The sequence below is a fragment of the Amblyomma mixtum genome, chromosome 1 (assembly GCF_055824585.1).
Source record: "Amblyomma mixtum isolate Tamu chromosome 1, ASM5582458v1, whole genome shotgun sequence".
NCBI lineage: Eukaryota > Metazoa > Arthropoda > Arachnida > Ixodida > Ixodidae > Amblyomma > Amblyomma mixtum.
Genome location: NC_143012.1, coordinates 3168256 through 3195511, shown reverse-complemented (window position 1 = coordinate 3195511; position 27256 = coordinate 3168256). Strand labels below are relative to the sequence as shown.

Sequence of the window (27256 nt, the reverse complement as noted above, 5' to 3'; positions counted from 1 at the left end):
ATATTTATAACGAGCCCCTCATCCCCTTCTCTTGTTTGCTTAATTGCTTACCGAGGGCCTCGGTTCTGGCAGCCTTGACGCCATAGGAGGCATAAGAGGGTTCTCACGCAGCTTCCACCCTCTCCGTTCGATGACGTTCTACGTCACACCTGCGGTAACTAAGACGTTCCACGCCCGCCGCTTATGAACTTGGGTAGCGCTGATGAACACTCTCAAGGTTAGGTTACTTGTAAACATAAATACCCCCGAAGGCAGAAGAATTGACAGCCGTCGTCGTAGCTCAGAGGTAGAGCACCGGACGCGTAATTCGGAGGTCGTCGGTTCGGATCCCACCGGCGGCATGTGGTTGTTTTTTCTTCTGTTTTTCCAATCAATTAGCTTTAAGCGATAACATATTCAGTAATATTCTAAATTGATCAACACCACAAAATAAATAAATTAAAAAAAAATCCCCTGTGCCCCTTGGTTTCTGTGGCTGTTGGCTTCTTTCATATTTATAACGAGCCCCTCATCCCCTTCTCTTGTTTGCTTAATTGCTTAGCGAGGGCCTCGGTTCTGGCAGCCTTGACGCCATAGGAGGCATAAGAGGGTTCTCACGCAGCTTCCACCCTCTCCGTTCGATGACGTTCTACGTCACACCTGCGGTAACTAAGACGTTCCACGCCCGCCGCTTATGAACTTGGGTAGCGCTGATGAACACTCTCAAGGTTAGGTTACTTGTAAACATAAATACCCCCGAAGGCAGAAGAATTGACAGCCGTCGTCGTAGCTCAGAGGTAGAGCACCGGTCGCGTAATTCGGAGGTCGTCGGTTCGGATCCCACCGGCGGCATGTGGTTGTTTTTTCTTCTGTTTTTCCAATCAAGTAGCTTTAAGCGATAACATATTCAGTAATATTCTAAATTGATCAACACCACAAAATAAATAAATTAAAAAAAAATCCCCTGTGCCCCTTGGTTTCTGTGGCTGTTGGCTTCTTTCAATTGATGCCTGTGGTTATGTTGAAAAATAATTTGATGCATTCATTACATACACTAGATAGAACACAGCATTAAAATGATGCACGACACTGTGAAACTTGTACTGCAGCCACTGGGTACTCCTAAACTTCTAGAAGTCTGAAAAGCTACAGTCATATTTATTTTGCACAATACTAGATCTGTGGATGTGAAACATGGTATGTTGCCATGCTACAAAGGGTGGATTTATGGAGGGGAGCAGTCACATTTTAAACATGTATTTCTTGGACTTTTTTCATTGAGAAAAAGCTGTTCAGAATGGTTATCCTATGTAAAATTTCACTCTTTTGGAGGAGGGCGATACCGTACAAATATTTCCGATGTCTCCAGTACATGAACAACGGTGAGAAACCAAGCGCCACTCGCACTGGAGTCTCTTTGGGCCAGCTCCTTCGCTGGGTTTGAAACTTGCGCGGAGAAATGTTTGCAAACAAGAGCTCTTTTCCGGCTTCAAACAATGTCACGTGACGGCCTCTCTATTTTTTTCATAGAGGAAGGACCCTGCACTCGTGCCTTCTGCATTTGTTCGATAATGGTTTTTTTATCTTGTCACGGATTATTTCTCTTTGTGCCCCCCCTCTTTGTATATAATAATACATGTTCGTGGAATAAACCTCAGTTGAAGTCCGGCGTTCGTCCTGTCTCGTCTACCTTCGTCCGTGTCTTTTTTAGCCGCTGGAATGTCTCAGAATGGATTGGACAGTTATTACTTCGACTAATATATGCAGATGATATAGTGCTAATGGCTGACAATAAGGAAGGCTTGCAGAGGTTGATGGACATCTGTGGTACAGAGGGAGATAGATTAGGTTTCAAGTTTAGTAAGGAAAAGTCTGCAGTCATGGCATCTAACAATGAGGGCGGCAAGCATAGGATACAGGAGATAATGCTAGAGGTAGTGGATAAGTACAAGTATCTTGTGGTGTGGATAAATAAATAACGGTGCTGAGTATCTGATGGAGCATGAAAAATATGCAATGACGAAAGGTAGTAGGAACACAGCTGTCATAAAAAATGGAGCATTGTGGAATTACAATAGGCATGAAGAAGTGAAAGGAATCTGGAAAGGAGTGACGGTCCCTAGTCTGACTTTTGGCAATGCGGTCCTGTGCATGAGACCAGAGGTTCAAGCAAGGTTAGAAATCATCAAGCAGCATGGGTCGGGAGGCTTGCTTTGGGAGCACATGGCAATACACTGAATCAGCAGGTACAGGTGATATGGGATGGGCGTCATTTGAGAGCAGAGAAGCTAGCAGCAAGATAGAATCTAGGACCAACTTAGAGAAATGGTGGAAAAGCAGTGGGCTAGGAAAGTTTTCAGTTACTTGTACAAGAGGAATGTCGACACAAAATGGAGAAAGTGAACCAGAAAACTGACAGCAGTTGGGGGAAAATCAGGAATTACCAGTTAAGAAAAAGGTTAAAGAAACAGAGAGGGCTCAGAGGAAAACAGGGATGCTGACGAATTCAGCATTGGGAACACACAGAATGTTTAAAGAGGAAATTGTCAAATAAAATATCTACGAAATGTTTAAACAGGAAATGGACAAAGAAAGTATCTACGATAATCCTACGGGAAACTCTTCTTTGTTTGCGGCCCGGAGAGGAGTATTGCAGCCTAAGACATATCAAGTCAGGTTCCATGAGATAGACATGCTATGCAGTGTGTGTGGAGAGGAGGAGGAAACGGCTGGACACTTGACACTTTTTCTGTAAAGGGCTTCGCCCTACACTTGAAAGCAGCCGGGCTGATTTATTCAAAGCATTGGGGTTTAAGGACAGTGAGAAAAAATAAGATTTCAAGCATGTAGAAATAGCCAAGCAAGGCTACCTGATTGGTGGTTAAAATCAAGATGAGTGAAATTTCAGGAGTCATGGCTAGGTGGCATGAGTCACCGCCTAATTTAAAGGGTTAAGCAAGCATGCATCCGTCCGTCAGTCGTAGTCAACCAATCACATGAGAAGGGCCGGCATACAAAAGAATAAAAACCAGTTGGCACCGAGACTCCGAGCCACGTGCATCGTCTGTTTTCCTTGCACATGCCACCAGCACTCTTGGGAGACTGCACACCCAACAACGTTGATCATTAAAGCCCCTACTCCGAGGATGCTTGATGGGCGCACATGCCAGAGCCAGTCTGCGCATCGATGAAGTGCAAGATGTGTGCAGGGGTGAGTGCAGTGCCCACTCAAAGTGGCACACCGGTTACAACAATCAAAGGACCGCACAGTGCTGGGGCGAGTGCGAACTGTTCTTTTCTTCACAGATCAAGGGTGCTGGAGCGAGAGGGGGGAGCAAACCAGCACCAGGCACATGGAGATGCGTGCCCCTTTTCGATGCCTGCAGCGGTGCGGACAGCCTGCAAATTTCCATCGAGGCACCAAGCCATGTGCGAAATGTTTTAAATGTTTTCGGTGAGCTTTTTTGACTCGCATTATACACAGATGAGTTGTTTATTTTTGGTTTTTGCTCTCTGGAAACCAGGTCAAAGCATTTGAAGCTTTCACGTGCAGCGCTCTCAAGATCAGTACTACTGTCTCGTAAGAATGACGCTGTACTGCGATCTTGTCACAGCCATAAAAAAAGTCATAAAATGAAGCCAAAGGATCGAAATAAAAGCCAGTCATGTGCGCAATATATTTACAGGTTTGACAGCCAGCAATAAAACGAATCTCTAGTATTATCCACACATATATAAATGTTCACCTGTCTTTCTTTTCCAGGGGTTTGTTATGAGGCAGTCTTCTTCTTGCCATATATCAGCTGCTTCTGGACCTTCTTGGGGTTGAGGCCATAGGCTTTGAGCCTGTTGGCAGAAACCTTGAAGGCTGGTGCCAGGCTGCTCGGTTTATTGGTGGGCCCTGAAGTGCCATTTGCCTTCTTCCTTTTCCGCTTCTTCCTGCTTGCTGGCAATGGACAACTGGCTGTTGTCCGCGTAATCCCATCCTTATCCGTTCCACTACCAGTGCCACACATCTCCAACGGTGCTGAGCCTTGACTGAGCATGGCAGATGAATCTGGATTTACGCTTTGTGTTGAACTGCTGAGCGCATTCTTTCTGCCCACTGCCTTCAACTTCCTTGGAGGTTCAGAGGAATCGCTGGTGGCAGTGCTCGTTCCAGGCTGTAAATCACCACCAGATGTAGAGTAATCACAAGGGGAGGTCTTCCTTTTGCCCTTCCTTTGGCCAGAGGTCGTAGTGTTCGACACAGCTGGGTTGAGAGTTGCTGTTTCTGACAAGCTTTCAGAGGCCTCCGCATGTTCTGAAGAATTCTCACTGGTGCCATTAGCCAGTCCCAGTTTCTTCTTTCTCCGTCTCCTCTTTCTGCCCCCTTCCTGCTCCTCAGATGGCGTTGCTTGGTTTGTGTCAGTGCTGAAAGAGGAATTATGTTGTGCTGAACTTGAGTCATCACAAGGGGGTGCTAATCACTTAGACGATGATGGTGCAACAATCACACAGGACATAATGTGAAAAGTTGTTGCAGCTAACATGAGGCTGGCAAGTGCAGGTTACAAAGCGCGTCAAAATTATGACACAGCAGGAATCCTGACTTCTGAGACAGCAGGGTACCTGGCTGTGATGCCATCTTTGCCTCCTCCAGTACCAACAGGGTACTGCACAAAGTCCTTCAGCAAAAAAATGGCTAGATTAATGTACCCCTGTCACTTCCACAATATAAAGTTGTACTTTGTAAAAATGCACATCCCTTTGCCATCTGGTCAATAACTTTGGCTGCATGAACTAAAATAATAATAGGAATGAATGGTTTCAGGCTCCTAGTACTTACGTCTCAGCTCCGTACAAACTGGGAAAGATCTTGCACTTCAGGTACAAGTTGGAGGCTCGCTCCTGGAATGTGCGGTAGTCCTGCATCTCTTCATTTTCAGTCCTACCCCGAGAGGCAAAAAAAGAACAGGCTACGCTGAAGAAACTGCAACTTTCATACAGCTGTAACACCAAGTGGACTCAAACCGGTATAAAACAAGTATGAAATGTTTGCAAGTAAAAAAAAGACAATTGTTCAAAGTGTGGATATGAGACTTCACACCTCTCACTTGTTGGCCTCTTCTGGCAAAGATGAAAAGAACGTGGCAAACTGCACTTTTCACCTATCAACCAGCTTTTTTTTTCTTCCATATTTAAGCGATAATACTCTTGTACAAAAGTTTGCATTCAGCACCCCCGCCATTATATAATACTACCCTCCAAATTGTCGGCCTCCAAGCAATGCGCGGTGAGTAACTATGTTGAAATCCTGTGTACTTGCAAGCACCAGAATATAAATAAAGCACATGCATGATCACATTACACAAGGCAGGCTCAGTTCTCTTATGTGAGCTGAAACATTGCAACAGAAAAGAGGCTGGCTTTGTGGACAGAATGCTGCTATTGTCTCACCTGTACTGGCAGGTTTTCTTCACAGAACACCATCGATTCAGCTCCTTGTCCTTAGCTGAAAGAATCTGCAATGGTAGAGACAAGACTGCTTACGTGTGAGAAAACATAAGCCCGCTCACTCTGTGAACGTAGTCGCCGCGCGCTCCCACGTGATGTAACCCAGTGCCACACAGCTGGCAATTATACCTCTGCATGGCTCCAAGTAACTGCCGCTATGCCGCCGCCGCACTCCTTCTGATCAGCGCGCTGATTCGCCTTACGGATATGAAGCGAGAGCTAATGGGTTAACGTCCATATATGCAGAACTGGTCTTTCTCTACTTAACATTCATAGATCCCTGGGAGTCCTGATACCATTCCTGGCGCAGTGGTACAGTGGTTAAGCAGTGCACCACTGCCGCCGGAATTTGTGCAATCCAGGTTGCTCTTCCCGAGCAAACTCGCATGACCATACCTTGACCATCAACTGCCAGGTTGCATAAGTAAGGCTTACGCCTTAAAACAAGGTCACCCTTTGGTTTGTATCTCCCAGCAAGCATGTCTGAAAACGATAGTACCCAGCAAGAAGCATGGCGCATGCATTTACCTCTTCAACAGTCAGGCCAAAATCGTTGGGTACAACAGGACGGTACCGAAAACGGGTCGGCATTCCACCAACAATGTCCTCAAAGTCCAGTTTGTAGTACTCGTCAAAATACTCCTCAAATGACTTGGTCGCTGCAAGGAAATCAAACAAATACCAGGGTCCAGTGTCCACTTAATTCTGGCAGTCACAGATTAAGAAAAAGCTTAGCCGCACATCCTGCACAGCAAAAGTCATCGGCTGCTCTTGTAACAATGAGGTTTACAATGAAAAGGATCACGGGAAAGTATGGTCCTCGTTTCAGAAACCTTGATTCTATTTGAATACTCACCTGCCCTCAATGAAATATGCGGCACTGGGATGCCAGCTATAGCACTCTTCGTGCATATGCTAGTAAGTAGAAGTGTTTGTGATCTGCCCTAGAATGCAGGCCACGGCTCCACGTGGCCTCTTTCATACTCAACACAAATTGGGCTTTTTTGGTGCTTCGTTTTCCTCGCTCCTAACTGCTTTCTCCAGGATGTCTTGCTAGTGACTTTTGTCTAGGAGTCATGACTCAAAACAAAGAAAAAAGTGCATCCCTTTCATGTAAAAATGCTCTGCACATAACACTACCAACATTTTTGCCAAACATAATTTGTTATCTGGCAGTCCTGAAAGGGTGCTTTTGAAAGCTAGCTTTTGCATCCACACAAACTTAAGGTTTGGTAAATCAATGTCGTATGGGTTGCAAAAAGCTTTAAATCCACACCAATAGCTTAATGAACATCCACCAAAAACCTGGTCTGCTTTAGCTTCTGCTGGACAAATGAAACAGCAACTTGGACATTACCAGTCAATGCATAAATGTTGGCAGTGCAATGGCAGCCAGCAAAACCCATGGCAAAATGGTACATATTTTTTGAATTCCCAATGCAAGTGTAGATAGGAATACACAGTAAATTAAAAGGACACAAAGGTGTGGCTGAAGAAAATTTTCACCACTCTTCCAATTTAACCTTGTACCTGGACATCAGAGACATTTAGTAGAGCCTACGCAGACATACGCAAAGGCATAGAGAACGCTATAAAATAGCGTCCTTCGTACTGCGCATGCGCCGAATGCTATTTCAAATCCAGGTTTTACGTTCGCATTACATACCCTGTTTTTCGAATTTAGTGTGCGAGCTCTTGCTTACGCTAGGAAAAATAGCCTTGTCAACATGGCGGCACCCACGTCTCCTGCTTTGTAGAGAATTCGTCAATGTTATTGGGTTTTTAGGCATATTCACTGCCCTTAAATCGTTTGCGTGATATTCGCTTTGCCTCCTCTCGCCGACAGCAGAATGAATGAGGGATAAGGAGAGGGCTGAGTCGGGCTGGTTGGTTCATGTTGAATGGTACGGCAAAACAGCGCTGACGGACAGGACGGAAGAAGATGAGACACACACATGCGCTGTCTGTCTCATCTTCTTCCGTCCCGTCCGTCAGCGCTGTTTTGCCGTACCATTCAAAATGAGGGATAAACTTGCCCTATTTTTGGTTCTGTGTAAATGGTTCAGTCGTTCTTAACCCTAATACGGGCACTTTCGATCGCGATCGAGTCGATCGAAATCGAACTCGATGCAGATCCGGCGTTGCTACACGGCGAATTCAATCGCGATCGACCGCGATCCTGCTCAACCGCATGGAGCACGATCGAGGGTTGCGGGATGCGTTGACAAGATGGCGGCGCCCTGCTCGCCCGCTTCGGAATAAATACATGTGACCACTGGATTCTTCGCCGTGACAGCTCGCTCAAATGGTAGCGGTTCGCTTTTATTTTGCACACTCTCGCCCACGCGTAGAGGTTTAAGCGATAACTAGCCCCTGTTTTTCAGATAATCTGGAGATTTTCAAGCTCTTAGGCCTAACTAAATGCAGTGTGTTTACCTCGCAAGAGCGACACCTGGTGAAGCAGTTGTCTTGCTTTTAGTCAGTTGTTACATTTTCTACCATTTGCAGTTTTTCTTCTTGGAACGAAAAAAAGGCTTGCAATGCACAGACCCTAGCTACCAGTAATTACGGAAGAAAACTTCTTCATCACAGAGTTGATGTGCTTTGGCGCCTTGTCACTAGATGGCGCTACCGTTCACGCGTGCACCGAGCGTTGTTTTGCTGCTGTTCGCTATCGAGTCCACTGCTGGTTGCAGCAGAAAGTAATTAAGCTGCTTTTTCTGCTCATAGTTTGAAATTTTCAGAATAAAATTTTTTTAACGATTGTTATTTTTAATTTATCAGAAATCGATAGCGATGATGACAGTAGGCGCAGCGCCATCTTGTATGTAGCAATCTAACTAGTTGATCGGAATCGAGTGGATACGTGTAGCAGCTGTCCGCCTCGATCGCACTTGAAACTTCAACCACGTTCGAGACCGATCGCGATCCGAAGTGCCCGTGTGACAGGGGTATAACAAGACACCGCCGAATGTGGATTGGCTTGATTTGGATTTTTATGCCAAGGTAGTCATAGCCTTGCCAAATGTAATTATTTCGGCAGTAGGCAGAAGGGTCCGAAAGAACTCAATATGATGTTTTTAAAAACCTTGCTCGGTTCAGTTACCTAAAAGAAATTAGGCCCTGGCTTTACTGAAATCGCCGTGGAACTGGCTATCCACACAATAAGACTTGGATAACCTTGGCTAAGTGCAAAAAATGTGTCACAAAATATTTTCACATTTTAACACCAGATGGCGCTACTGCAGCCTGCGTTATCGTTGCATTTGGGTCGGCACACGATAAACTAAAAGTGCTCATGCGATTTACACTCTAGCCTCCAACTAAATGCTTGCGTATAACGCTATACTAGAAGTCTCTATCACAAGCCAGGCATCTGATTGTACGGCCTATTTAGGTTTCACAATTGGCATGGGAGATGCAGGAGCACACATTTTTAACACAGTAGCATTAAGGCTCCCGTTTAGCCAGGAACCCAGCAGCATACAAAAAAACAGAGACTGGTCGAAAAGGTAGTGATGTTACAAATGGAGCAGTGGGTTTGTAAAGTGCTTCAAACACCACATAAATTGTGAGTGTAAGATTGCAACACGACTCAAACGTCATTATGACATGCAAGAATCTCAGGTAAATTAAATGCGAACTGATGCGAACTGAACCTATCAGACACGATACCCCCAGGCCATTGAGGCCTGTTCGTTCGACTTGGTTAAAGGAAGGCCTGGTGCGCCTGGTACAACAGTGTCCGTGTCTGCGAAATGATATGCAAAAAGGACCCCAGGCCCCTGAAGAGAGCCAGTAACGCTATCGCTCATACCCTCATAGGGGTCATGATATCATTTTTCAGGCTCAAGCTGTTTATTGCATTTTGTTCGCTATGCATCTCAAAATAACTGGGCAAAATATGAGCTCGTTTGGTGCAGCGAGTAATTTGTAAATAAGTTCTCCTGAATTGTGTGACAGTCAGGCAATACTGGCGCACTCGCAATCCATGACGACATTAACTGATGGCCACGTGCTTGTTCAAGACTGAACGACTGAACTGCGTGAGGTGAGCGTTGGGGAGTGGGTTGTCCGGGCAAGGGGTGCGGGGGGGGGGGGGGGGGGGGGGAGTCACGACGGGGGCACAAAGGCCTGTGTCCTTCCCTTTTCTGTCTTGCTTCTGCCCAATCTTAGCGACTTCATCACAATGTGCCACAGCCGGACTCGTGTAGCTGTGCTCTGCTCTGCACCGACCATGCATGCGGCAGTTTTGCAACAAACGACTGCACATGATGTCACCCAGCTGCTTCAATATGGCCGCTGTAACCAGTGGGAGAGGCTTAGAGTCGATAACTTTGAATAGCAGTTTCTAGCTCGAATGCATGCGTAGAGCCCTACTTCCTTTTTAAGTACACATAACGTTATGGCCAGTACCTGCAACAAAAAACCACGATAGGCCACGATAGGCCGCGTAATGACCCCTTTAAGGGGGGCTTAACAGTTAGCTGCATCATGGGTCACTGGTGGGTCACATTGTGTACTCATTCTGTGCGGCAATGAATACCGAGTCGCGCAATGAATCCGTGCATCAGCTGATTCAGCCTGCGAAAAGCACACATGCCATGTCACCGTTTCCATTCGCTGGCTGTTCCAAGGAGTGTGGCTCCCTGTGCATTGTAGCTGTGCACTGTCATGATGCAGCCAAGAAAATTAAAGGCGGCCCACCTTAAGTGTCCCTCAAATTTTTAAACAAGCCCGTGGAATAGTAATATGAGCTTACTTACAGGGATCGAAGACTGGTTTTTTCTTGCTTACAGCCTTGGCAAAATGGGACTTTTTGCGGCGCTTTTCTTTCATTTCACTCGTCCACTCTGATTCCTGGAAGAATGAGACTGTCTTAGTACGCTACGCAGACAGCTAAAAATGCAAAATGACAAAGTCAGCTTGCAACATATGACTGTGGAGCTTGATTTCATTTTTAACTCTTTCGTTACCACGCCACTGTGCTTCGATCACCGGCGATCGAAAAATTCGAAGCGCTACGGCAGCGCGACCGCGGCCGCTACGGACTTGCTGAGTCATTTGGTTTGTTGTTCGCACATTGAACTTCAACTTCGTGTTTAGTTTATACTTTTGCCAAAAAGCGGCAATTTTTGAGACGTGCTTGAAGTTGGGGGTGCGGCGTTGGGCGCTCCGAACAAGCCGTCATCATCGGGAATGGCGCTCGCTTGAAAAAACCCCGTTCCACTCAATTCCGCTGCGTTTGCACCACATATTTTTGATGTATCAATTAGCACAGACGCTGACGATGATGCTGTATCGTCAGGTATTGTTTCGAAGCTCAAACTGGCCAACGAGAGCCCAGAACGCTCGCCTGTGCGTTCAGATTCCTCGTTCCGGTCTGTTTGTGCGAACCGAAGCTCCTCATTATAGCCGTTACGGTGATGTGGCGCCATCTAAGTTGTTCTTCAGAGACTGCAGTTTCGGTTTCTGCGTAGAGTGCAATTTTCCCATGACGCGCAAATTTTTGAAACGCCCTTGAAGCGGAGGGTACGGCGCGGACGCTCCGTGCATGGCGTCGGGTGCGCGGACGGCGCGCGCTCGGAAAAACCTTGCTGCGCGCAATTCTACTGCGTTGACTGCAATTATTATCTATGCTACGAGTAGCAGAGTCTCTGGTGACGATGTTGCATTGTCGGATTTTGGTTCAGACGCTGTAACTGCGCAAACCAATCCCGCAACGTTGGACTGATAGTTTCGCTTTCTTTTTCCTGTCCGCTTGTGCGGGCGCATCTGGTTTGTTGCTCAGACGGTTAGTTCCATTTTCGGCCTAGTTTGTAATTTCCCCGCCGGTCGTGCATTTTTGAGTGCCCTTGGAGCATAGGCTTATTGCAACATAATACGCGGTGAGGATGGCGTCACATCGAGGTCGGGCGCTTCGCGCACTCGGCAAGAGTCCCGCTACACATGATTCTTCAGCCTCTGCAGCTGATTTTCAAGATCCTCCGAGCAGCAGTGACTCGGACGAAGATGTTGCAACGTTGGATTTCGATTCTGCAGCTACATCGCAGCTATGCTTATCGCATACTATATATTGCAATATCGCACCTATACTTTGTTGAGTTTTATTTTATTTTATTTTCAATTTTTGATGTAAATTAAATAAGTTTTGATTTGTATTTTTTAAACCACGCTTACCAAGCTTTCGTTTGGCGCATAACATTACACTTCCAATTTTTTTTTTGATGGACTGTAAAAATCATATCAAGGGCACTCTCAAATGAGCCTTTTCAAGAGGCATAAAGAAAAAAAATTCTAGCTCGAAAACTATTCAAGTTATCATTTTCAAACTTTAATGCCATGTTTTAGAAAGAATTTGAATTGTTTTGTAATTTCTAGAATTTTTTTAGTACAAGTGTTTGGAAAGTTATTGTCATATAAACACAAAACTTTTGTTCTTTTTTATTTTTTGTTGTGTTTACTGATTTTTTTTTCACAGCATTTCAAGCAAAATATGCGTTCAAATAAATTTCATTATAAAGCGCATTCTATCTCAATTATTGTTATGCATTTTATATAATTTTATCTATCACACTTTTTCTAAAAAAAAATTTTTGTCTGAGACACAGCAAACATAAACAGCAGACATGAAAAAGGGTTTGTTACGAGTGACCCCTGTGCCAAGCTCAGAGTGGAAACATTTTGGCAACTTATAAAAATGCACACATGCACACAGTAGCGTGCAGCTCAACAGCGGCACTGGTACCAGTTTGCAAGCTCATTAAGGAAACCCACTTGAACCTCAACATAAGTAACATGGATATCTTTAATTATTGGTTGAATTGAACACTTCTTAAATATTCTTAACAAACACATTCAATGCCAAACACGGTTGGCCAGAAAATGATATACAGAACTGCCCAATCCCAAGCGACGTCCAACCGAATGGCAGGCAGCAGGCTTCTCTGCATTACATAAGTGACTGGTGGTGAAGCGGCAAGCGGTCATGCCAATTTTTTCCCTTTTATTGCTCGCTAGTGTTCTGATCTCAAACTCGTCTACAGCCACAACGGAAAGGGTTGGCAGCCAGATGGTCAGCCTATGCTCATGCCTCTTGCACCTGTTGTAGCCTGGCAGAATAACTATCCTGTGCTCACATCAGCTGTCACAGAGGTGGTGAGAACGGAGACAGCTGTCACTCTGATGCACCATCTTCCACAAGGCATGGCTGTTAAGCAAGGAAACCAGTCTAGCTGGCACTCAACCTGACAGCGCTGTGCAGAAAAGTGAACCTAATTGGTGCCTTGTTTTTCGCGGCCTCCCTCTCCTCTTATCTTCCTTCACTGATTTAACTGCACTGCTTGAGTGTGTCTTTCACTGCATTTTACACAACAAACTTGGCTACAGTTAAACCTGAATATAAAGAAAAAACACCAATGTTTTCATTATATGCAGTTTTCGCAAGCAGACCAAGGGTACAATGCAGAACAGAAACCAAAATAATAAATAAATGTAGGTTAAGTCACATTGCAAATGTTTACAGAAAACCCCATTACTTGAAGTCATAAACGCAGAGCAACAATTTGATGCAGCAGCAACTGCAATTACCCGCCGCAGCTCACATAACGACAAGTGGGGGAGGCTGAGGCAGAGTGCATGCATTCGCACGTGTGCAGTGACTACTACTATGTTATGGGAGTGGCTGGTGGATGATGGAATAGGATTCAAAGGACAACAGAGGAGAGGAGGGTGTCAGTTGGGTAAGAGAGAAAGGGAAGGAGCAAGGAAACAATGCTCTCCTTCCTCCATGCCCGTCTCAGTCTACCCACCACTGTTGTCCCAATGGATGCGTGAGAGCTATCAACACGCAGTGATGGGCGTGCAATACTCGTGGCGTGTGTTTTTCGCTGCTTTTGAGCACAAACAGATGCGTCGACGGTGCTGGATCATGGCGCGTTTTGTCGTTTGTTGCAATCGCAGGCGTTCCTCCCGAGTCAATTTGTGGCTTATCGTCATGAACCTTTTCCGTCAAATTTCGTAACTCAGCACAAACAGATAATCGGCGTAGCGAGTTTGTTGGATCAGGTCAACCGCCGCAAAACCTTCATCACATGGAGGTCTCAAATACACACGCACTTCAATGGGCTGGCACTGGGGAATCGAAAAACTTACTAATATCAAGGAATTCACTATATGGAGGTTTGTTAAATCCAGGTGTAACTGTATCCAACTATCTTATGGTTTTTAACGTTTTAGGTAGAACTAGGTTCAACTCTACCCCATAAATGCTTCATCTTAAATGCGAATGGTGCCCTGATGCCCAATTGTGGCCCTTTTCTCCAAGAATTTCACCCCAAAGAAAGCCGAGCACCAGGCCAGGGGAATGCTTGTACCCACTGAAAAACCAGTGGGCATCCGGCAGCACTGAGGATTGAACCCTGCACCTCCCACATGCTAGGTGGATGCCTCACCACAAGGCCATTCGATGGAGGCAAAATTCGAGAGGCCCGTGTAGTACTGTGCGATGTCAGCGCACGTTCAAGAATCCCCAGGTGGTCAAAATTTCCGGAGCCCTTCTCTACGGCATCCCTCATAACCTGAATCGCTTTGGGACGCTAGCCCCCATTAACCAAACCAAACGTAAATGCTGAAGCTGGCATCTGTATGTTGAAACCAATTTACTTGCACACCAGTAGCTCAAGGACACTAAGAACAAAATAATGAAAGAAAGTGCCAGTACCAGCCCTGCATCCACAGGGCTGGTGGAGACCACTGAGCAACTCCTTTCCTCCCCAAGTGCTTATTGCAAAGAGCATCCGCACCCGAACAGCCAATGCTCTTTTTTTTTGTTGTTGCTGTTGTTCAATGCAGTGCCATGCGGAAAAGAAGCTCAAGAATGGAAGGTGGTAACTTTCTGTCGTACATAACTGTATGTCATGGATACAGCTATTCAGCAGACGGGGGACGGAAAGAGGTGCTCGTTATGACATGCATGACGGAAGCCAACAGTGATAGAAAGTGATAAGGGTTTTTTTTTGTAATATGTGGTTTTTCATCAACGGGATATTAATAAAACCAGAAGAAAAAAACAACCACATACCGCCGATGGGATCCAAACCCACGACTTCCAAATTTTGGGTTCGGTGCTCTACCAACAGAGCTACGGCGATGGCTGTCGGGGGCATTTATGTGCAGTACAACCGAATCTTGAGAGTGTTCACCAGCGCCACGCTCGTCCATAGCAGCGGGCGTAGTGCGCCCTGTGTTACCGGATGCAAGAGCACTGGACGTGAAATTTGGAAGTCGTGGGTTCGGATCCCACCGGCGGCATGTGGTTGTTTTCTCTTCAGCTCTTGTGAATCAAAAATTTAAAAAAAAGGAGACATCCCCTATGCTCCTTGGTTTCAGTGACTACTGGCTTCCGTCATGTATGGATGTAGCTAATTGAGTAAACGACTATAGTCGGATACAACTTAAGAAGGCAGCGGCTTTTCCCCGTCAAAGGACCCCCCTCAAGCCAATGGCGTCGGCCGATTCTCATGACCCTGCTGGGGTGACAATGCAGGGAGCGGTGCCACAATGGAGAGAGGGGTCTATCCCCGACTATGGAGGGAGGGGACCATCCCCTTTTATCTGCCACTACCTGCTTTGTGACACTAGCACGGTAAGAATCGGCAGACGCCACTGGCTGGAAGGGGCTCCTTTGACGGGGAAAAGCCGCCTCACTCTTAAGTTGTATCCAACTATAGGTAAGCAGAGAAGCCAATGGGAGCAAGCATGGCCCGCTAGCGTACTCACATCCTCGTCGTCCCCAGCTTCAGCAAAATCACCGGGGTAAGAGTCATCGACGTTTTCCGTCCACTTCTGTTCGCCCTCAGCACATTCGTCCTCCTCACCACCTTGCCACTGGTCCCAATCTTCCACTGTAATACACCCCCAATTAAACAGCTGAGTAAAGAATACCTCAGCGAAGCAGCACTACAGTCAAGTATGTTTCAAAAACGACTGTTTTTAAACACCACTGTAGGGGGGGGGGCACAGGCTCTGTCAGGCATTTTGCCTTTACCTCTGCCCCCTACATGGAGAGAATCCATGAAACAATAAACATTCAAACTTGAAATGCACAGTGTCCACTACTGCTCGGTCAGCATCCTACCATAATTTACAGTTAGATGTCAAACTAGAAACTTCAAAAAACCTGAAATTACTTCATGGCAGAAATGTTGGTGAATCAACCAAACAAACGGTACCACTACGACTCAATTCTGGTGCAACAAAGCAAAACGTCAATTTTACCAAATTATGCCAATGTTTGCTTGCATACGTTATTTATGAAGAGATGTATAGGAGCTTATCTGCATTATGTTTGGCCACATACTGCTGGCTTTCATGTGAACCTGTTCCCTCCAAGTGGCATAAAAATGTTTTCCATTGAAAGTGCAACAATATGCTGCATTTCAATTTCATGTCTCAAAACTGTGTCAACAACCATGGGCGTAAGACAAAAAATTTCGTTGTGGGAACACAGTACCTTTACTGGACGACCTTTGCGATTACTGTATAGTATTGCCATGTAAAAGACGAATGACCACCTATATAGCCCCTGCTGGCCAAAAAGAAAGCTGACTCCAAATATAAGTGGACGAGAAATTACTACCCTACAGAAGTCCTTCAAATTATCCAAGTTCGAATTATCGAGGCTTTAGTGTATATCACAATGAAAGGCCGGAACCGCGGCTTCTACCAACAGACACAACACAACGCTGCACTGAAGATAAACAAAAGAAAATGCAGCAAGTTTTGGAGTGGCAGTTTTTTCAAAAGCCACATCAGCCCACCCAAATCTTTTAATGAAATATGCTGATCATCAGAACTCAGATTATTAAGGCACTCACAGTCAGCATGTTGTCAATCAGGCAATGAAACAAATTACACGACACACTGAACACTGTTTATTGGTGACGAAGGTTTTCCCATATTATAAAGAAACGGCAAGTGCTGCACAGCTAGAGCCACAGTAGTAAATTATAAAAACTGAGATTGCTAAAAAGATAAAGGAATGACAGAAAGAGGATAAAACAAACCCAACCCAAAAGAAGCCAAACGCTGATGATGTAAACCATCCACCACAGGATGGGTCCCACAGAATCAGCAGTTCCAGTTCACTATCTGACAATGACAGTGAAACATTGCTTACACATTTCTTCGAACCTGCAGATGTAATCATTCAGGCTTCAATGATTTCTCTTTTTTTTGATTTTTGCACTGACTATGGATGAGGTTCTATCAAACAGAGGCCTACAGCCTTTGCAACGAACACAATGCGTTGCCAGCTCGCACGGGTGATTAATTAGACAGCACTTGTTTTCAAGCTCCCCATATCTCAAATATCTCTCTGTATGACCACCCTACAGCATTCCGCATGCCAGTGGGATGCAGTATACGAATACAACTTCGCAGTCACACTCGACAAAGCGCTTCTGGCGCTTGACGACACAGGTGGAACCTCTGACGGCTTCGCCTTCACTATTCCCTTCAGCACACAATCCTGAAAGTTTTTTACTTGCTGGGAAGACGACTAGTACATCATGTCTAACTGCAATTTTCTATAGGCCGTGGAAAACAATATGTATATATGTATGTACGATGTACAACCAACTAGGTCCGGTTCTCGCACTTTTATGTTATCAATGTTTTTCTCATTGAAAAACATTGCTATCAATAATGGTCCCACAACCCAGTATTGCTATAATAGTTGACCCAAAATTCGGGCGGCTGATTTTCGGACATGCTTGATTATTCAGACTATTCTGCGGCACTGCAACATAGCCCATAGAGCCCATGTATAAAAGCGCCTGAAATTTCGGACGCACCACAATTGACTGCTCGATTTTTTGGACCTCGTTCGCACTCACTGCCATATAATGTGTACAGTGGAACCTCATTAATTCAAACTGCAGGCGAGATTGAAAACTTGAATCAACAAAATGAAATTCAAGCTTAAAGAGACCCCGCAGTGATTTTGATCGGCATATTCTAGTGCAACAGATCTACAGAGGTGGCCTTTGCGGGTATTCGAGTCAAGTTTGAAAGCTCTGCGTGGGCCCTATAATTTAGAAATAATTTTTTAAAATCTATGTTTGCAACAGCTCGCAACCGATTAGGGCGACACCTCACCACACCGCGTCGCCCACCCCGATGATGTCAGTGGGCAGACCGGCCAGCTTCAAGACTCGCCCATGTTATAGCGTGTGGTCGCGTTATCAGTCGCGGAAGCATTGCCCGCCTTTTGAGTGCATGACGTCAAGGTCGGCGATATATATATCTGTACTGCGTCGTGAATAAACATTCAGTTGTTTCCAGGATGCCCTTGTGATAAGTTATATCATTTGGCGACGAGGGTGTCTACGTCCCGCGTAGGCATGCAGCAACAGGCGCCGGGTTGGCAGTGCAGGCACAGAAACGAACGGCAAGAGCAGCTTTTGTCTGGCACTCGAAGCCATTAGCGAAGTACGTACTCCGGGACATCGTTCCTGACCACTGACCGACGCCTGGGATTACCGACGGGTGGCAGCGTCAAACGACCACTGAAAAAGGACGGAGAAGCGCCGACCAAAGCGGACTACGCAAAGGAAGGAGCCAAGCTGATGAGTACTGCGTTTTCTTTTCGGCTACGGAATGTCACACGTAGGAAGGATAGCAGAGTTCGACCCCAAAACACAGAACATTGAATCATACCTCGAAAGATTTGAGCAGTTCATATTGGCGAACGACATAACCGACGAAAAAGAGTTACCAGTATTTTTAACAGTAATCGGCCCGGAAGCGTACGAAGTCTTGAAGAGCTTGGTTGTGCCGGCGTCGCCAAGCGAGAAGCCTTACGCCGAGGTTTCCAAGTTGTTGAAAGACCATTACAGCCCCAAGAGCTCAGTGATAGCAGAGCGCTGCAAATTTAACCGGAGTGTTCAGAATGAGCATGAAAGCGTGGAAGACTTCATAGTCGAGTTGAAGCATTTGGCGAGGAAGTGCGAATACGGCGAATTTTTGCAACATGCCCTGCGCGACCGGCTAGTTGCAGGCATATGCAATGAAGAGAGTCAGCGTGCCTTATTCGCCGTGGATAACCTGACGTTTGAAGGCGCCTGCAAAGTCGCACTCGATAGAGAACTAGCAAAACGGAACACGGCGCTAATGCAAGCGAGAGACCAAGAGGCGTCGCTAAACGCGGTCAGCAGACATTCGCTAGGGAGGTCTAAAGAAGTGCAACGTGACCAAGGTCAGAAGAGAGAGAAATGTGGAAGGTGTGGCAAAGGACATTCATCTGACGCGAGTTGGTACAAAAACTTTGTTTGCCGGAAATGCTCAAGAGAAGGACATCTGAAAAAAAAACGTGTCCGAACGGGGAAAGTCGTTACCGGAGAACGAATACCCTAAAGTGTTCTGACGAAGACGATGAACAGGAAGTCTATCATATCATAAACTCCAACCATTTAGGTTACGAAGTGAATGTGCAAGTTGAAGGGAAAGACTTAAGCATGCAGATTGACACTAGGGCGGCTGTCACAATTATCCCTGAGAGTGTATACAAGTCTCTTTTTCCGCATGTAAAGTGCCAACCCTCTAAAATGTCTCTCCGCACGTACACTCGAGAACAAATACGTCTTAAGGGGCAGTGTGAGGTATCTGTTCGGTACAAGAACCAAAGAGCCACTTTACCATTGATAATTTTCAAGAACAACGGAAGGAAACTTCCAGCGCTCCTGGGGCAAAATTGGTTGGAATACCTAAAGCTCGACTGGCCTGAAATTGGTCAAATTACGTCTGAAGATAGGGTGCGAGCACTAGAGAAGAAGTATCCTTCCGTTTTTACCGACGCCCTAGGTACCATACAGAAGTTTGAGGCGCAGGTAGTGTTGCGAACAGGCTGCGATCCAGTTTCCTGCCGCGCAAGACCCGTTCCTTTCGCTCTTCGAGAGAAGGTAACAGACCAGCTGAACAGCATGGTGGAAAAAGGAATTCTTCGCCAAGTCGTGCACAGTGACTGGGCAACGCCGTTAGTTATTGTTCCGAAACAAGACGGCAGTCTCCGATTGTGTGGCGATTACAAAATGACCATGAACCCGGTCATGAAAACCGATCATTATTCCTTACCCAGGCCAGAGGATCTGTATTGGCAAATCACAGGAGGCAAGGTGTTTTGTGTCCTTGACCTATCTACCATGTATCAGCAGGTTCCTCTTAAACCAGAGTCACGACCACTTTTGACCATTATTACCAGCTTGGGACTTTTCCGAGTTTCAGCGCCTTCCCTATGATGTGGCCAGTGCACTAGCGATTTTTCAATCCATGATGGACGTGGTTTTGAAAGACATTCCGCACGTCGGATGCTACATTGATGATGTAATCACGGCGCGGTCAGACACGGCGGACTGCCAAAAGACCCTTGAACGTGTCCTGGATAGGTTGCAAGAGCACGGTATCACGCTGAAAATAGCGAAGTGCCGTTTCTTTCAAAATGCCGTGACATACTTGGGCCACACGGTAAACTCACAGGGAATTTATCCCACAGACGCAAAGAAGACGCCAATTTTGGAGGCACCGGAACCCACCACCGTGACAGAACTAAGGGCTTACTTAGGCATGCTGAACTTCTATTCTAAATTCCTAAAGAATGGTTCCACCGTCGCAGAGCCGCTGTATCGGCTATTAAGGAAAGGTCAAAAATGGTCATGGACAGAGGAATGCCATCAGGCTTTTACCGCAACAAAAGAGCTGCTCGCTAGCAGCCAGGTACTGACGTTCTACGATGTAGATAAGCCGATAGCGATGCTTTGTGACGCGTCAGCGTATGGCTTGGGGGCGGTTGTCTTCCATGAAACGGCTGCCGGCGATGAAAGGCCGATAGCATTCGCGTCCAGAACGCTCACAGCAGCCGAGCAAAAGTACGCGCAGTGCGAGCGCGAAGCATTAGCTTTGATCTTTGGGCTTAGAAGATTTCATCGCTGCCTGTACGGTAGGATTTTCACGATCTACACAGACCACCAACCACTACTAGGCATTTTAGGGCAGGAGAAGCCAACGCCTACGTTAGCCGCAGCGCGAATGCAGCGATGGGCTAAGATACTGGCAGCATACAAGTACCGCCTCCGGTACCGCCGGGGGAAAGATGTACAAGTGGCCGACGCACTTTCCAGATTACCACTGTCAGTCAAAGCTGAGGAAGTTCCAAGGGAGTGTCTCACAGTGCTCCAATGCCTGTCGATAACGGCCGCTGACATTGCTAAAGCGACAAGGCGAAACTGGGCTTTGTCTCGTGTAAAAGAGTTCACCCTGAACGGTTGGCCTAGGCAGTATGCAGATCAACTTGGAGCCTATTACAGGCGTCGCGATGAACTTTCACTGGAACAGGGTTGTGTAACCTGGGGTGCTAGAGTGGTGATTCCGGAAGAAATGACGGATCACGTGATGAACTTGCTGCATGAGGAGCATCCAGGCACCAGTCGCATGAAGATGCTGGCTAGGAGTTTCGTTTGGTGGCCTGGCATTGATCTGGCCATCGAGTAGCACATAGTAAGGTGTAAAATCTGCCAGGCGGTTCAACCCGCCGCTCAGCCTGTACCACTGCAGCCGTGGAACTATCGAGCAAAGTGTTGGGGCCGCGTGCATGCAGATTTTGCCTCCAAAGGCTCTCATGTGTTTCTTGTCTTAGTGGATGCATTTTCCAAGTGGGTCGAAGCGTGCCTGATGTCCTCAACATCCACCTCGAAAACTATTGACAAACTCCGCAGTATCTTTGCAGCGTACGGCTTGCCTGATGTCCTAGTCAGCGATAACGGTCCCCAGTTGATGTCCTCAGAGTTTGCCGAATTCTTGTCTCGGAATGGAATCAAACACATCCGTTCTCCTCCTTACCATGCTGCGTCAAACGGCACTGCGGAACGCACAGTGCAAACGCTAAAGAAAGCATTGCTCAAGCAGGTGCTCGAATGTGAGGTTTCTGGTGCGCCCTGTTCACTCCAGGAGGGACTTGACAGTTTCCTAATGAGCTACCGCAACACTCCAAGCAGCGTGTCTGGCCGCACACCCGCCGAGCTGTTCCTGAAGCGCCATCCCCGCACAAAGCTGTCGCTACTCAAACCAGACTTTCACAATGCTATGCAAAATAAGCAGGCACATTTGAAGGAACAGCGTGAGTGACGCGAGGAACTGAGCGGGTGTTTGATGTGGGGGACCCTGTGTTCGTGAAATCAGTGCGTGGTGAGCGTGTATCGTGGGAAGAAGGCATCGTGTGTCAAGTGGTGAGTGCGGTGACCTACATGGTGAAAGTGTGGAACCAGCTTCGCTTTGTGCACGCCGACCACTTGTGTCCTCGGCATGCAGATCCCATCTCGAGTCCTGCGTGTCCAGTGCTGCCGGAGCAACGACCATCGCCATGTACTGACGTCCCCGCGGAAGTGCCGTTAACCGCGACTGTCCCGGAAGAGCTTGTGACTGCACCGCCAAACACAGAGCCAGTACAAGACGCGACGGGTGCAACGCCTGACATAGAATCGGCGGTTCCTGCGGCAGACCTGAGTTTCAAGTCTCCACGAGCTGCCGAGACGGCACTTCCGCCAGTCACAACGGGAAATGTTATAGCGTGTGGTCGCGTTATCAGTCGCGGAAGCATTGCCCGCCTTTTGAGTGCATGACGTCAAGGTCGGCGATATATATATATCTGTACTGCGTCGTGAATAAACGTACAGTTTTCCAGGATGCCCTTGTGATAAGTGATATCAGCCCAGGCATCCCCCACCGGCGTCTTCAGGGTGAGGGAAGCAGCACGGTGAGGTGCTGCCCTAATCGATTGCAAGCTGTTGTGAACATAAATTTTTAAAAATTATTTCTAAATTATGGGGTCCACGCAGAGCTTTCAAGCTTGACTCGAATACCAGCAAAGGCCACATATGCAAATCTGTTGCACTAGAATACGCCCATCGGAATCCTTTCAGGCTCCCATTAAAAGGATCCTCTTAGATCTCGAGGCAGAAATTCTGCGCGAGTCTGAACATTGCACCCGTGTGGTTTTGAATTCATACTGTTCTTGAACATCGTCTGCCGCACAATCTTGAACAACAGTCAGAGCAGAGTTAGCAAAACTCATCTGTGCCGAGTCTTTCATTGCGAATACGGGAAGAGGTAGCAGCGAAACACATAGGAGGCGTATGGCTTCATGGAGATGGTGAGTGCAGAAGAAAATGGTGGTACATTTCAAAGAGAGTTCAACATACCCGCGGCAAAACGCACCGCAACCCTGACTTTTCTATTGGAAAACCGTAAACAATTGTGGCTTCGATGACAGGCAGGACACCTCTCAGTATATGCAGGCCACCGCAGAGTGCATATTGCCAGATATGATGCCTATTTTGGCTCTAGTCACTAGGCCTAATAACGAGGGCCAGCACTGACAGTGCTTTCTTCGACCGTTTATTGGTTCTTATCGTTTCACCATCTTTGTGTTCTCGTTCCAAGCCCTTCTTGCTTCAAGTACAGCACAGTTCCTGCAGCAGCGAATTCACTTTCGCATCGAGACTTTGTCCCAACCCATGCGTTCATCGGCGGCACACCGAGGGCAGCACAACCAGGCTGAGCTCGCAAAAGCGTCCGCTGCCCAACTGACCTCTGTGCACATGAAGCGAGGCGAAGTTTAGTCACAAGGATCTTCAGAATGCACACAACCCCTCCCTCCCTTCCTCCGCCATATTGGCAATAAGTTTATTATTTTTTCGATAAAATTTGATTTTCCGGACTGCCCAATTTTTCGGTCGTTTTCATGGACCCTAGAGTGTCCGAAACATCGGTCATCGATGTATATGTTTTAAAAACTAAATATATTCTAAAAACAGTAGTTGTGCATGAAGCACAACTACAGTGCAAGTTCATTAACAGCAGCAAAGAACAATGGAAATTACAAAGTATAGTATGAAATCGTCACCCGCTCACTTACATCCTAGTTCTTCATCCACAGGGTCCTCTGGTTTCACTTCTTCAGCTTCCTGCTCATAGTACTCATTGTTGAAGATAGCCTGGACACAAGAAGAATGAGCGTAAGAATGTGCTGTTGCACAATCAACCACACTGTAATCTATGTACTCTGTTGGGTCACCTCCAAAAAAAAAGCGTGAGGGAAGCGGGTATTATGGACAATGAAACAAGCTATGGAAAGAAAAATGATAGGTGTAACGTTAAGAGATCGGAAGCGGGCGGATTGAATGAAAGAACAAACACGCGTTAATGATATCCTAGTTGAAATCGAGAGGAAGAAGTGGGCTGGGGCAGGGCATGTAATGCGAAGGTAAGATAACCGATGGTCGTTAAGGGTGAAGGACTGGATTTCAAGAAAACAGCGTAGCAGGGGGCGGCAGGCAGTTAGGGGATGGATGACGGTTTAGTTGGTTGGTTTATGGGGTTTAACATCCCAAAGTGACTCAGCTATGGGGGACACCTCAGTGAAGGGCTCTGGATAATTTCGGCCACCTGGGGTTCTTTAATTGCACTCACATTGCACAGTACACTGGCCTCTTAACATTCTGACACCATCGAAATGCGACGGCTGCGGCCAGGATCAAACCTGCGCATTTCAAATCAGCAGGCGGGCATCGTAACCACTGAGCCTCATCGGCAGCTAGGCGGGCGGATGAGATAAAGAGGTTTGAGGGGGATAACGTGGTCACCGCTGGCACAGGACAGGCTTAAGTTGAGAGATATGGGAGAGGCCTTTTCCCTGCAGTGGGCGTAGGCAAGATGATGATGATGATCTCCCCCCGACAGGTAATCCGAACAGCTGTTCGTGCAATAGTCAATTCTTCAAACTTAGCAGGACCCAAGAAATAGTCCGAATAATCTAAGAGTCCGAAAAATCCACAAACATAAAAGAATCACCTTGCTGAAAAAAAAAAAAAAAAGCGCGGCTTGAAAAATCCTTCATTTTGCCATTACCCATGTTCCACTTTCCAAGCAATAATGTTAACAAAAATTTGAACCAGTTATACTTTTGTTATGTCTGCAGTGTACTTGGCTGCTCCATGCCTCATGTCATTGACACTGAAATGTGTGATAAGCACAAACAGATTCTGTACCAGCGCACTGCAATGCATGCCCACACGAGGCAAGGACAGAGCCTGTTTCCTAGGGCAACAATAGTTATAAAGACTGAAAGGGGGAACAGCGTGGGTAAATCCAGCTTTACTGTAAGAAGAATCTCTACCTGCTCCCCATGCCCACACCGTGGATGGCAGTGTCCGAGCCGCGGAGGACAGTTCTGCTGCCCCATTATGAATGTGAACGTGCGCTTAGGCAAACACGCTCGTTGTGGGCCACTTCAAAGGGGTTGAAGACTGTGCCACTAATGAGTGGCAACAATTAGGAACAGGCTCTGCCACGTCTATCCAAACCAATCTGTCAGAGTGAATCCGCTTGAATCTAAGATGGCACCTTTCAAGGTGGCAAACAGTCAACTGGCCACAGCATCAATGCTACGTTCAGACAAAAATCAGCTGGCGACTGTAGCAACAACCTCAAGGCTGAATCCACAATTCACAATTTCTTTAGAACGTTCAATGCGGCAGTGATTCTCACAGCCTTTATTCTTGCGCATCATGACACAACCGTGAGCCTCCGGCGAAGTCAACTTAGTGCAACAGATGGCGACAGCAACCTAGCATGCATGCTTTTCACAGGCTGTTCGAAAAATCTGGGCTCTCCCCCAGCTTCATTGTGTATTTGTGCCACACAGCAGGAATACAAGGCGTGACCTATGACACAGTGAACGTTCAGTGATGAAATTTGAGTGGCCATGTAAAACCACATGGACATGGCATGTATTGAGGGGCAAAAAAAAATTCACCTCAAGGAAGTGACTGATGGCACTAGACAAACAAATTCTTTTTATTGTACACAAACTTATGTTCTTTTCCTTTTTCCAATGCCTGTAACAGATTCAGAGTGAAGTTACTGAGAAAGCGTGGAATGCCAGATCCTATCAAGATCGTCTTGTAACCAGCTTCAGTGACTGCTACAAAAAGCGCAGCATCATTATCTAGCCATAAATAAAGTGAAACTAACATGCTGCTGAAACAAGGCACAGAATGATAAGAATGAAATCCAAACTAAGTCTCATGAAGCTACCAATGAATGCGCCATCACTTTCCTGTTGTTCACTTGAACACGCATCTTGAACAATCCCGAAAACTGTGCAAAGCTGTGAGCACTTATCACTCACATTCATGCGTCGGTCGTACTCCTGGGGGTCAAAGTCTCCCTCAATGTCAGCATCTGCAAAGCCGACCTGTTCGTTTCCTGTGACCTCCTTGAGCCTCTCAAGCTTCTCAAGGATCTCCTTCTTCTTGAGGGCTTTCAACCGATTGATTTCTTCTCTTTTCTGCTCTTTTTCCTGCAAAAAAGGCCAAAAAGATGCGCCAAACTCTTGCAAACACTAAAACTAAGACTAATGGGAAACAGAGCCATTTGTTTCTGCACAAATTCAGCATCCAGCCTACTGATGTTTCACCAATATTTTGCCTGGTAACAACATTGGTAAAATATAATGCTGTATGAAAATTTCAACGAAAATCTGGCTCCAGTCCAACTAGAAGCCGCAGTAACGGACAGCAGAAACACTCATAGGCAATCCTCGGTGGATTGTTTGAATGCATTAGCAGAAAAATGTTTGTTATAGCTGAGGCTGGCACAGCACAGCGTATTATAGCCACTGTGGTACACTTAGGTTCATTATATCCGAGGTCCATGCACCAAGTTCGTTACGTCCGAAGTCCACACATGAAAGATCATTATATCCGAGGTGGCATACTTAGGTTTGTTATATCTGAGGTGGCAAACAGTAAAACCTCGTTAATTCGAAGTCAATGGGACCGCGAAAAATATTTCAACAAATCAGGTTTCTGAATTACCCGACAGAGCAAAAAAAAATGTGACTAAGGCAAAAAAATTGTGTTGTGGGAACGCACTGCCAGATAATAGTTCACCGTCCAATTCGTAGCTCTTGCTGGCCAAAAAGAGTTGAGTGCAATTACAGGCTCCCCCGCTTCATCCCACTGCCTCACTTTGTTCTTAGGGCAGGCCCGTGTTTTGGTGGTCCACAAGCTGTAGCTTAGATGGCTTTCATGCTGGCAGTACTAGGGCTTCGGCACTTTGCATATCAAGCATCAGCGCCACATCGCTTCACCAGTTTACGGTGAAATTGGGGTAAGGCATAACACCCCCCATCTTTTAATGCATCATAATTAAGGGACAGCAGAAATTCTTTAAATTATCTGGGATTTCGAATTATCAAAGTTTTGCTGTACTTAGGTTTGGTATATCTGAGGTTAGCTCACTGAAGTTCGCTATATCAGAGGTGGCACAATACGGTTTGTTATATCCGAGGTGGCATAATAAAGTTTGTTAAATCCAAGGTAGTGTACTCAGTTCGTATAGGTAGTATATCGTATAAATGCGTGTAAGGGACACACCTATGTATGAGCCGCACCCTGTTTTCCGAAGAAAATATTAAAAAATATATATATATGTGTAAGGTCTGCACCCAAACTTTCCACAACCCAAGTGGGAATAGCCTTCAAAATGCATGCGCCGTGGCCTTCGCGATCAGCTCCAGCTGCGAGCAATGGTGCGCTTGATTGCGGAGGCCACGTGAGCGCATAGAGCTTTCAGGTGCCACCAACGGATGGTGCCCAAGACTGCAGCTCATCATCATCATCCTAAACTTTTTCCTCTGCCACAAGTTCCCGCTATCCACACTGGC

General features: G+C 46.4%; 2 protein-coding genes, 1 long non-coding RNA gene and 1 pseudogene across 3 annotated transcripts in view; 3 read left to right on the top strand and 1 right to left on the bottom strand.

The window, feature by feature from the left end:
- The window catches only part of LOC149365265 (uncharacterized), a 29237-nt gene extending 24242 nt beyond the window's left edge, over window positions 1-4995 (top strand). Inside the window, exons 2-4 of the long non-coding RNA XR_016282558.1 lie at window positions 3069-3190; window positions 3286-3408; window positions 3504-4995. This is a non-coding gene — a long non-coding RNA (uncharacterized LOC149365265). The remainder of the gene's footprint in view (window positions 1-3068; window positions 3191-3285; window positions 3409-3503) is intronic.
- On the top strand, window positions 113-2813 carry LOC149365266 (uncharacterized; annotated as a pseudogene).
- The window catches only part of LOC149365263 (protein KRI1 homolog), a 35779-nt gene continuing 12155 nt past the window's right edge, over window positions 3633-27256 (bottom strand). Inside the window, exons 10-17 of the mRNA XM_089541442.1 lie at window positions 25718-25888; window positions 23444-23522; window positions 15256-15380; window positions 10242-10335; window positions 6004-6134; window positions 5419-5483; window positions 4808-4909; window positions 3633-4392 (exon numbers count right to left, since the gene is read on the bottom strand). Of these exons, the coding sequence (XP_089397568.1) occupies window positions 3750-4392; window positions 4808-4909; window positions 5419-5483; window positions 6004-6134; window positions 10242-10335; window positions 15256-15380; window positions 23444-23522; window positions 25718-25888 (1410 nt within the window). The 3' untranslated portion in view covers window positions 3633-3749. The remainder of the gene's footprint in view (window positions 4393-4807; window positions 4910-5418; window positions 5484-6003; window positions 6135-10241; window positions 10336-15255; window positions 15381-23443; window positions 23523-25717; window positions 25889-27256) is intronic.
- LOC149365264 (uncharacterized) lies at window positions 17788-19101 on the top strand. Its single transcript, XM_089541450.1, has one exon. The coding sequence runs from the start codon at window positions 18136-18138 to the stop codon at window positions 18889-18891; it is 756 nt and encodes a 251-aa protein (XP_089397576.1). The 5' UTR covers window positions 17788-18135; the 3' UTR covers window positions 18892-19101.